Genomic DNA, 12,461 nt, shown 5'->3' with positions numbered 1-12,461 from the left:
GATTTCTTATGTGCTGGGGACCCCTGAGTGAGTACTTGTTCCATTTCAGTAGCAGATGAATCTTCCCCTGACGTACTGCTATAATCGGTCTTCGATCTCTTTAAGATCGATCTGGGTCTCTTCTTCCTAAGTTTACCCACCCCAGGCTGCCCATCAAAAAGCTTGACCATTTTTCTTGGTCCAAAGGGTTTGCCCTTGTCATAATCTGTCAAATCTCTTTGAAATTTATGTAATTTTTTTCTTCTTCAAAGTTTTTTCCAAGGATAACAAATCCTGGGAAAGTGTGGTCAAACATAACTTAAACTGGGGTTGTCCATCAAAAACTTTCACTTCCTCACAAATTTGTTTAATCTCATTGGTATTAGTAACTGTAATACGTTCTAATAGGAAGACAAAACATTAACAAAGGACATCGTAGCTTGTTGTTACACATATGCCCACTCTTCCAAAAACATGTCATCTGGCACACTAACAAAGGGTTGTGTACGGATTATTAATCCCCTTGGTGTAATGTTTTTGGCTTGATATGCCCGAAACAATTTTAGATGCCAAACATTCATCCTAAGTGAGGACATACTTTTGGTAACCTTTTCAAACAAATCCCTCCAGATGCTATCTGGGTTTCTAACATTATTATCAGTTCCTTCATTATGATCCACAAGCCCAAAAACTTACACGTCATCCTTATCGGATGTCAGTCCCTATAAGATTGACACCAAATCCATAATATAACAGAAGTAACAACTGTTCTGTGTGAAAAAGTAGGCAGAATATGCCTAACACATTTGTTAACCTTCATGTAATATATGCAATCACAAATATTCACAACAAAGTACACATTGATACAGATTCAATTAAGTACACTAAGACTTAGAAATATGACCACCATCAGTGTAATAACAGAGTGGTCATACAATCCCTCAGTGTCATAAATGCTATGTTAGATTGACAATACTTGAAGTCACATTTATATACAAAGATATTAGGTACAATACAGCTTGACCAAACAAAATACCTGTTTGTAAAAATAGATGTAAAATGAAAAACAAAGTATAATTCAAAACAGCATATTCAAGTTTCCCCCAATCTTACAAATAACACATACATAAATAACACTCTGTATTGCTGTGTATTCTGTGTCAAAGGCCCTACATATAAAAAAATTCAAGATTTGTTTAAGAACACAATAACAGAGTGTACAAAAAGACCTAACTGTGGCAAAAGCCACCACATACAGTGTTAATACACTAGTCCCAAATTCCTGTATTATGTAGAGAACATTCCTTAACATTCTATATAAGTAAATGGCTGAGCTTAAACAAAAACACAGAAAAACACAGACACAATCCACCAACCTATCCAATTAAATTTTAAATGGGATGCTCCAAAATTGTCCGAACTGGAAATTATTATAGCATCAGCAAAAACCCATACATATAATCTATGCCTGTTTGTAATAAAACAAAAAGGGCAAAAAATATTATTTGCACCAATAAAGCACAAAAATATTTCCACCCCAAAATAATAGGCATCCTAAACATCCATGACATAGGGTAAAGCCAAATCTGTTAATAAAACACACCAATATAAAAAAAAATATATCCTGATCAAAAAAGCCATTCAAAAAACTCTGTTCAGTATTTGTAATCAATACGCATATTCACATAACATGGCCAGAACCTCCAATGTTCCACCCCATATCTCAAACAACAATCAATTAATACCTAAGAGCTCCTCCTTAAATCCAATTGTACCCACGTAGATGCAACCTAAAAGTATTGTAAAATCATACCCTACAACACTATTCTATAACCTATTGTAAAAAAACTACAATGGTCCAAAAGATAGTATTGCATAATCATATTCATTAGGGATGAGCAATTCCCGTGGCACAAAAGATCTTGAACGGGTGCCTACATATAATCCCACCCAATTGTAATATTAAGTAACATCCAAAAAAAGGTGGTCAATAATTCAATCCCACAGTATTTCATCCCCCAAGAAGCTTCAGCATTATCGAAGTATGTAAATACGAAAAGCACAGTAAAGTACTAAATAGTCCTATTTCTGTTGTATAACTCACAAGACACTTCCACTATTAGTGTGTCCCCATCACCACTTCTTTTTTAATACCTCAATACATGTAGTAAATATCACAACCAGTTTTGAATTGCTGTTATTGCCAGAAAAAAAGAAAAAAAACATACAACAGGTGTCACATACATAAACCAATGGTGCTACACATTAGTCCGCCATTAGGCGTTTCTCAAACATTAGAAAATTCCAATGTCTGTAAATCCAAAAATTGGATTCCAATTAACAAAAATAGTACTGTGCCCAAGTAATCCACACAATAATAGTTGTAAACATCCGTAACCACGGTGTGTGGCTCAATCACCCAGTCATTCCCGTTTAACTAGAAACACACTTCAAATGTTGACATGTCCACAAGGAGTTTCAAATCAATAATGCTTTGCTCTCAAATAAACACTGAAAGGGCCCCAAAAATGCTCTGGTTGTCGAAAAAAATATTGTCATTGCCCCTTTGTATAAAAAAATAGTACTACACATTAATCCGCCATTAGACATTTCACGAAGAGATTATAATGTCAAAAGTCTGTAAATCCAAAAATTGGATTCCGATTTTCAAAAGCAGTACTGTGCCCAAGTGATCCACACATTAACAGTTGTAGACATCCATATTCCTGGTTTATGGATCGATCATCCAGTCACTCCCATTTAACTGAAAACACGCTTAAGTTATTGATATATCCACAAGGCAGTCAATATTTCAGTTCAAAAATGCGTTGCACTTTAAACCAAAAATGCTCACATTGTCGATAAAACATATGGTCAATGCCCCTTTATGTAACTTCAATAGCTTAATATAAATAACAAAAAATCCCAAACAATACTGAATCACTGTCTTTACCACAAAACGAAAAAGGGCAAAAGTATATATGACTATCTTTAGATAGATGTGTAATGCACGCTAAGCATCACTCCACTCTATATTCCAATTCCCGCATCAAAGAATAGTAGTTAGAGGCATATAAATACTGAAATTATACCTCAATGTTGAAAAGCAGTATTCTGCCCAAAAAGTATCACACCAAAACAGCCGAAAACATATGAAATCACAATCCAAAAAAAGAACGCCAGATGTCATGCATACATTCAAAAGCTCTTCAGTTTGTCCGCTCTTCAGCTCTTTTAGTCACAACAAAAAATCCAAATAAATGGGAAAACAGTTCCATACCGAAATAATATGTAACCAGAAATAAAATACTGGTCACAAACACCAAAAATCTTGATTCAGACATCTGCTGCTAAAACAAATGTTCCTTACTCCAGAGCCCCAGCGAGAATGAAACAGCACTATCCACCACACAACGTACTCCCACGTAAGGCAGGTGCAAAAGCCTAAAAAGCAATCATAAATTCAAAAAAAAAGGAGCCAGCACCAAAGAGTGAGAAAAAATATATATATTAATATCTCAATATATAAACCATAAATCAAACCGGTTTCAGCCCCAAGGCCTCCATCAGTGATACACTCATTACATTCAAAAGGAAACTTAAACAGTATCCCAAATACATTAATTAGGCAGATCAAGACATAGCACAGTACATAAAATCAAATACAAAACTATTACAAACAATCATTCAAAGATGGTCATTCAGGCCAAGGTAAAATAAACCCCCTAATTTAATTATCCAAGCCTTCTCCTTGTTATTCAATATACTGTGTCATCCCATTTTCCTGGATCTGTCCCCCCCAAATTTTATCTATGACAGTAAAATGAAATGTTGTTGTTTTATGTTTTTGGACATGTCTGTAAAGAGCATTAGTCAAACGCTGACCAGGTATATCAGGACAGCCAGTAACTGGGCACAGGATCAGGACCGAGCTAAATTATTGCAATACATGGTGAGATCAGGTACAGAACAGGATACAATCAGGTTTGTGACTACATATGGAAAAAACATTAATGCGACCAGAAATGTTATCAAAAATAATTGGAACATTCTCTTGGCCAATTAAGATCTAGCCAGGATACTACCACCTGAATGTTTGTTTTCCTATCATAGGGGTTGTAATTTGGGGTCATACCTTAGTCATTTTAAATCTGGATTCAAGAAATCCACTTTTGGCCAACAAACTACATTAACTGGGGATAAGTTGATGGGGTCCTTTCCATGTGGGCACTGTTCGTTCTGTACACATGTGCTTAAAACCAAGGAATTTTCTAGTAGAAATACTAGTAAGGTCTATCAGGTTAAATGTTTTGGTAATTGTGGGATGGATTGGATGGTCTATTTGGCCACCTGCTCCTGTTCCACCTTTTATGTGGGACAGACGTCCAGGCCACTAAGGATCAGAAAGTCTGAACACTTCAGCGATATTAGAAATCATCGTTTGATTAATGCGCTTTACAGACATGTCCAAAAACATAAAACAGCTAAATATTTTACTGTCATATATAAAATTTGGGGGGGACAGATCCAGGAAAATGGGATGGCACAGTAAATTGAATAACAAGGAGAAGGCTTGGATAATTAAATTAAGGGGTTTATTTTACCTTGGCCTGAATGACCATTTTTGAATGATGGTTTGTAATAGTTAGTTTTGTATTTGATTTCATGTACTGTGCTGTGTCTACAAATGTTGATTGATCTGCCTAATTAATGGATTTAGGATACTATTTAAGTTTCCTTATGAATGTAATGAGTGTATCACTGATGAAGGCCTTGGGGCCGAAACCGGTTTGATTCATGGTTTATATATTGAGATATTTATATATATATATATATATATATATATATATATATATATATATATATATATATATATATATATATATATTCTCACTCTTTGGTGCTGGCTCCTTTTTTTGAGTCTGTAACTCAATGTCTGCCATTATTTAATGACTTCAATCCTCACTGATTTGTCAGAAAATGACATTTTATGAGGAGCAGTCCAAAAAATCGAGGTAAAAATCTGGACATTCTGCGAAAATCTGGACATCTGAGAGGTATGCGTGAGTTTTGCATAAAAGCATATAGCAGATACTAACCTTCTTCTAGTGTTTAAATGTATAAATGAATGTGTCAGAAACAAAACTGAGCAGAGCTTTCATTTTGTAATCCTATTCAGAGCCCTGAGTTAGTGTTCAGTTAGAGAGCAATATTGTAACAACTCTGGACCAAATTTCAGTTTGTTCGTGTATCTAACTAGTTACTTACACTTTAATAATGAATTAATTAATATCAGTCGTTTAGTTAGTTTGCAATTTACAATAAAAACTAGAATGCTAGAAAAACACTTTAGGCAAGCCACTTTTACTGTCTGTCCTTTTTCATACTTACTGATGTGTGGCAGTCACATACTTAGAATAAGTCAAAACATTAACTAACATGATTACAAAAGTGTTTCAAATAAAATGATTTAATTACAAATACATTTTATTGTGTTTTATTATCACAATCTTTGTCCTGATCTTCCCACTTTTATAATATATATCACACACACACACACACACACACATTATATATATATTATATATATATATATATATATATATATATATATTATTCTGGTTACTCTAACTTCTTTAATAGAAGAACTTGTACTGTACACATTGTCTTTTCCATGAACCATTTTCTCATATTTTTCAAACCTCTACCTAACTTAAGTTCACACACTGAGGATTTTAACCTCTTTTTGTCTGGATTCTGTTGCCAACTGTACATTAAGAATACTTTTTCTCCCATCACTGTGATACATATTCTGAGATTTCTCTCTCAGAGCTGGCAGGACCTCAGCCACTTATTCCTCCCATCTGCATTAATCACTTTCAGACACATATTGGTTCCTAGAAATGGATGTTGTAAGCTACATGACATGATATCTCACCAAAAATCTGTCTTCTTTCGCTTCCTGTGTACCACATTGTCATTGGTACTCTGTTCTCTCTGCCTTCTGCTTTTCACACCACTTGGTAATTTTAAATAAATAGGTGTAGTGAACTCTAGAACCATTTTCTGCTTGGTAATTCCCCACTATTATATAAGCAGTAAGACAGCGTGACAGTGCTTGTGTGATGAAGTATTTGGGGGAGCCTTGCATTTCTGTTATCAGATTCTTATTAATTATTTACTATTTATGAGGCTCACATAACTTTGGCACACATCACTATTTTTTTTCATTATTTCTTACCAGTGTCATGTATACTTCTTCCTTCCTTCTCCCCTAAATCCAGGCATCCTAAATAATCTCCAAAATAGCTGAAATGTCATCTTTATGTTTCTGCTTCTACTTTTAGCACTGTTTTAACAGCGATAAAATATAGCTCACTGATTTTTGTTTAGGCATTCTACAGTCATCATGTTCTCTGCTTCCACGAGCAATTACAGATTTCCTGTAAAGATGCACATATCTGACAGTATCCATGTGAGTCCATGGAAGACAATATGGAAGCATTTTTAATCCACAGTAAACTAACCTCAGTGCTGGTAATATACTGATCTTAAGTTAACAGTCAGTTAAGGTCTCTTCATGAGGGAATGCTTACCTACAAGGCTCTGTGAGGCAGCAGGCATGAAAGTGAATGATGACGATCTCCCACGTTTCTCACAGCAGGCTGTAACTCCTAGGAAAAATAAGTACACACACTAAGTAAAATTGTACTGCTTTGCAACATCCAGTGACTGTCAAACATTCCTTCTGCATGGACACACTGATCGTTCTGGAATCAGAAGGTTAAAACAATGACATATGACATGCTGAACCTGTTCAAAAGCTTAGAGCATATCACTGCTTGGACAGGTCAGGTACGTATCTGATCTCAGAAAATGTCTATAATATAAACTGAATGTCATACAGTGACTGTACAATTCATCGAGCATGTTTCTTCAGAGTACAAACACAGTAATATAGGATTACACTAAAAAATTACTAGCCTGTAATAAAGGGGGAGTAACAGCCTCCATTAACTGCCACTGTGTCTTTAGTTACCATTTAAGATAAGAGGTTAGGAAAATATTACCCCTCCCAGACATACACACACACACACACACACACACACACACACACACACACACACACACACACACACACACACACACACACACACACACACACAGCATGTCACAAGAGTTTACATTTTACTGTAATTGTTGTCCATGTGTGATTAAATACCAAATTAAGTAGTATTCTTGAAAAGCTTTAAGAAAAAATACTATACCTAACTGCTAAACTAAAAAAATACCAGTCATTCAACAGTTTAGACTTTTAAATAAATTGAATACTTATAGGATAACATTACAATACAAAATAAACAAAAAAACATAAATAAGAAGGTATCCCAAGGGACAAGGAACGCATAAGATGTACTTCTATGACATATACCATAGACCAGTCCTATGATTACAATACCTTTCACTTCTGTAGTTCAGCAGAGCTAAATAGCAGCTGCTACTATTCGAAGACTACCTAATGTCCAGAAATGGATGGGTTCATAGGTTCATACTAGGCTATCTGCCCTAGGGCATTTATAAGCCTAGCCAGTGTGTGTTTGGCTTTTGCCACCCATTTTAAATTAATTTTGCTATGCCTTTTTCGAGGTTAGTATACTGTGCCTCTGTCTAACACTGACACAGAAGTGATACCCGGGGTAAACCTACGATCACCCATCCACTCATCAAGATTCCTCTTGAAGAGAGTCAATGAGGGACTCTGCCTAACCTGGGCTGGGATTTTATTCTAGAGTGAAGGGAGCCTCTGGGTTATGAATCTGTCCCTCCGGTATGTCCTATTTATTTCAGTGCTGAGGTTCAAGTCTCTCGAGCGCGTAGCTCGATGGGATTTGGATTTTCTGAGGTGCAGCATGTCCATTAATTCCGGGTTGGACATGGCTTTATACATCAGGCACAGATCGCCTCTGAGCAGGCGGTATGCCACTGAGTAGAGCTGGAGTTTCTTTAACCGGGCAGCATATGGCATCTGTTTGAGCCCTTTGATCCTCTTGGTGAGGTACTTTTGGGGTCTTTCCAGTTGCTGCAGGTGTCTGGTAAGGTACATCCCAAAAGGGGCATTGTACTCAATTATGGGCCTGATGAGGGATGAGTAAAGAGGCACGATGACCTCCCCTGAAATAGATGTGAATCCCTTCATGATTAGGTGGGCTATATAAAATGTTTTTCTAACCACTTTGGCCACGTGGTTGTCAAATGAGAGACTGCTATCAACTTGGGTCCCTAATTACTTCTTCCGTACTTAATGGATTACCACTTATGTGGTAATTTGTGGGCACTTTGTTTTTGCCAAAGGGGATGACTATACACTTTTTGGCGTTTAGCTTGAGGCCATGGCTCTGGCACCAGATGTCTGTTTCTATGATGCCCTTTTGGAGGATGCTTGTGTCGGCTGGAGAGTCGATTATGGCGCCCAGTTTGCAGTCATCTGCGAACTTGGTCAGCCACAGTCCTTCCGTGTTGGCCTGTACCTCTGAGAAATATATACCGAACAAGAGAGGTCCCAGGACTGAGCCTTGTGGGATGCCACTTGTAACTGGTTTGGAGTCTGACATGGCTCCAGCAATTCTAACCATGTGGGTTCTGTCCTTGAGCCAGTTTGCAAACCATCTAGTGACATAGGGGTTTATGTTTAAGCTGATGAGCTTATCTATAATGCCCGAGTGGGGTATTGTATCGAAGGCTGGGGTATTGTATCGAAGGCTTTTGCGAGGTCCAGGTAGGCTGTATGGACCACCTTCCCCTCGTCAATGGCCTTGGTGACTGTTTCAAAGAAATCGACCAGGTTTAAGAGGCAGGATCTGCCCTTAACAAAGCCAAACTGGGTAGTATCCAGTGTCTGTACGTCCCCAATATCTTTATTTATAAGGTCCATGATGATCCTTTCCATAGCTTTGCAGACCAAGCTAGTCAGGCTTATGGGGCGATAGTTTCCAGGATCCATTGAGGCACCACCTTTGTGGAGAGGGACCACCGTTGCTGTACGCCACTCTTTGGGTACATATCCTGTAGTAAGGCTGAGATTGAACAGTAGTTTTATGTTTGGGTTTCGCTCTTCTTGGAGTTCATGTAGGACGCAGCCCGGGACACCGTCTGGTCCCATTGATGCTGTTTTTTTTGCTTTGGAGAGGGCGGCTCTTACCTGAGCATCTGAGATGTCAGGGGGGGCAGCACTCTGCTGGGATAGATATTTGCCCTTTTGGTGGGGAGGGGGGGGAGTTTGTGCTGAACCTGTCAGCTAGGATGTTGGCAATGTCTGTGGGTTTGGTGTTTTTTTTGTCATTTTGGACTAATTCTGAGCATATCTGGGAATTCCCACCCAGGTTCCTAACATAACTAAAGAAAGCCTTGTGATTATCCTTAGTGTCCTGTGCAATTTTTCTCTCAAAGCTGGCCTTAGACGATTTTATGAGTGCCCGTAGTTTTTTGCTAATACTGATCAGAGATGCCTTCCCTTTTTGGGATTTTGCTCTATCATGTAGTAGCTTCCTCCTTCTATTGTATAGTTTTGTTTATGGCTGGGGTCCACCAGACAGGACGTCTGCCTTTGGAGGACTGGGTCTTGGTTTTATTTGGGATTGCATGATCCATGCATTCCTGAAGGTGTTCATAGAACATGTTTATAAAGAATTCTGCGGTCAGGGCCGTATTTTCCACAGGTCCGGGGGCTTTGAAGGATTCCACCTCGGTTTTGAGGAGTGTGAAATTTGCTTTAGAGAAGTTTTTCACTGTGGTTTTCTGGGCAGGGGGTGGGGTCGGGATGTGAATATCCAGTGAGATTAGTTTATGGTCTGATCTTACCAGTGAGGGATACACTTCTGGTCTGGAGGATAGAGTCCACATGTTGGTGATGATCAGGTCCAGTATGTTTTCCCCTCTTGTGGGAGTGGTAACAAGTTGTTCCATAGCATTTGAGTTTATAAATTCTAGGAACCTTTGGGCTAGGTCGTTGGAGCTAGAGTAATGCTCCCAGTCTATGTTTGGGTAGTTGAAGTCGCCCAATATAATGGTGTTTGGAGAGACCTTTATATTTTCCAGTGTTCTCAGGAAGGCCGAGTGGAGTTCCTGGGTTTGGGAGGGTGGTCTGTAGCAGGCTATAAACTGGAAGGCAGTTTTACCCACTGTTAGTTGCACATGGATAGTCTCTGATGCTTCGTGCTGTGCCACCAACCTGGAGGTGTGGGTATCTTTGACGAATATTGATGCTCCCCCTCCTTTTGTGGTTCGGTCCAAGTTTTGGGGCCAAAAAGCATGGTATGAGGTATAACCTGGTAGTGCTGGGGTGCTCTCGGGGGCCTTGAACCAGGTTTCCGTTACTGCATAGATATCGATGTTCTCCATGCTAAGGAGAGTTTTGAGTGCATGCATCTTGAGGTTTAGACTTCTGGCATTGAGTAGCACTACTCTTAGTTTCTTATCCCTTGTGATGCCTATGAAGGTGGGTTTGTCTTTTGAGCCTTGCCTAAATAAGGCACTTTGGGGGTAGCAAGAGCCTTTGCCAATATCCAAAAGCCCAGGGGTGACAGGTGCAAGCCGTCCCTAGCGAAGCATCATTCTTGGTGAGGGTAAGATGCTACTCAAGGTCAGGGTCATACCGGGCTGGGCTACATGCTCAGAGAGCTCCTCTATGTCTCTTTTCATGTAGTCCAGGGAGGTACGTCTCAGGTCATTCACACCAGCATGGACAATGACCGAGTCATATTTGTACTTGCCTTGGAGTGACCTGAGTGCTTGTGTTATGTGGCAGATCCTAGCGCCCGACAGGCAGATCACCGTGACCTTCTCCTTGTTCAGCCTGGTGAGCGGGACATCAGTGTGCTGACGATAGTCACATATAACAAGTGTATCAGGTGTGTTGTTCAGCCTTAAGGGCTGTGACTGTTCAGCACACTGGCTTTATGAGCTATGTGTTGCACGTGTTTTGTTTTGCTCTGCTGCTTAGGCAGATTTTTATTTAGAGCCTCCGAGTATGTTTTTGTGTGTTTATGTGTTCGATTTGCTGTCGTGGTAGGTCTATGTGAGACTGGAATTGTAGTGAGTGTTGTTACCTTTTCCTCCTGACTGATTATGCCAGTACTGAGTTGAGAGAGCTTAGCCTCCAGTTTGGCTATATGGTTGCATCTCTCACATGTGTTGGAATTTGTTGGGAGGAGGAGAGGGTTGTCTGTGTACATGAGGCAGTTGTAACATTGCCTCAAGATTCCCAGATTCACCAGCTGGACCAGAGAAGAGATTGCCAACTGACCTTTGGACATGCTAGAATAGTATTGGGAATTCCTTTATAATTGAAAAAAAGGGCCAATGGGGAACAAGGTACTCAAGGGGAGTTTGTGAGGGTGTAGTGCTTTTAATTTTTTAGTGCTGACTTATATAATTGCTTTAGTGAGCAATTGCCAGGTAACTTAAATGCAATGTGCTACAGGTAACGTAAATGCAAAAATGACAAACAGTAACTTTCATTCAAGTGAAACAAGGAAATAAGTACAGTATGCAATGCAGATATCACTAGGGATCCACAGAAGCGCTGAAAAGCAGAGTTTTAGGTGGAATTAGCGTTTCAGGGAAATAACAAGCAAACAAACAACAAGCATACAAACAAAGCTAGATTCAGCAGGCCTGGATCTAGTCTATGCTACAGCAAACAAGGTATACCAATTTCAGTAAGAAGCAGTTCAAATATGCAGGCACTATAAGCCTTTAACCAGAAATTCCCAGCTCAGAAAGGCAGAGTCCAGCCTCTCCTCCCACAAGAGTGCAGACCACGAACCCTCAATGTAAAATAACTGGCCTGAAGCCCAAGCACTTAAACCAGAATTAATACACTTTTAGAATAACAGACACTGAGCCCTCAATCAGCAATTCCCAACTTAGAAGGATGTAAGCTACCTGTCCTGCCACCACAGTGCAGGCCACAAACCTTCCTAATGTAAAACAACTGGTCTGAAGCCCAAGTGCTTAATCCAAAAGACTTAGAATGATAGCTACACTTTAATCAAGTTACTACCAAGCAGTAATAAATACAATTGAATACTTTAAAGAATGCCTGGATTAGTGCTCAAGTTATACAAACAAAGCTAGATTCAGCAGGCCTGGATCTAGTCTATGCTACAGCAAACAAGGTGTACCAGTTTCAGTAAGAAGCAGTTCAAATATGCATGCACTATAAGCCTTTAACCAGAAATTCCCAGCTCAGAAGGGCAGAGTCCAGCCTCTCCTCCCACAAGGGAAGGAAGGGATGCCATTCTACTGTATCAGTAAAGTGCTTGAAGAGCTGCATAAATTGAGCATCAGAAATACTTACCAATGAAAGGAATGTATATGTAACTGTATTTATCACTTACCAAGGTTTACTGCTGTTTCACTGTAGGAATGGCACATAATACCTTTCTGCTCATTCTTGCCTACAAAGTTTATGCTTTCCCTGT

The 12,461-nt window shown here is 39.1% G+C and overlaps 1 protein-coding gene across 4 annotated transcripts in view; it reads right to left on the bottom strand.

Moving 5' to 3' along the window:
- RANBP3L (RAN binding protein 3 like) overlaps positions 1-12,461 on the bottom strand; it is a 268,930-nt gene that overhangs the window by 135,233 nt on the left and 121,236 nt on the right. For all 4 annotated transcript variants that reach the window (XM_044069962.1, XM_044069963.1, XM_044069964.1 and 1 more), the window contains one exon: positions 6,576-6,653. In XM_044069962.1, the coding sequence (XP_043925897.1) occupies positions 6,576-6,653 (78 nt within the window). The remainder of the gene's footprint in view (positions 1-6,575; positions 6,654-12,461) is intronic.

The sequence above is a fragment of the Protopterus annectens genome, chromosome 1.part0 (genome assembly GCF_019279795.1).
Source record: "Protopterus annectens isolate FY-2018-M chromosome 1.part0, PAN1.0, whole genome shotgun sequence".
In the NCBI taxonomy this organism is placed as follows: Eukaryota; Metazoa; Chordata; order Ceratodontiformes; family Protopteridae; genus Protopterus; species Protopterus annectens.
This window is presented reverse-complemented; position numbering and strand designations above follow the sequence as displayed.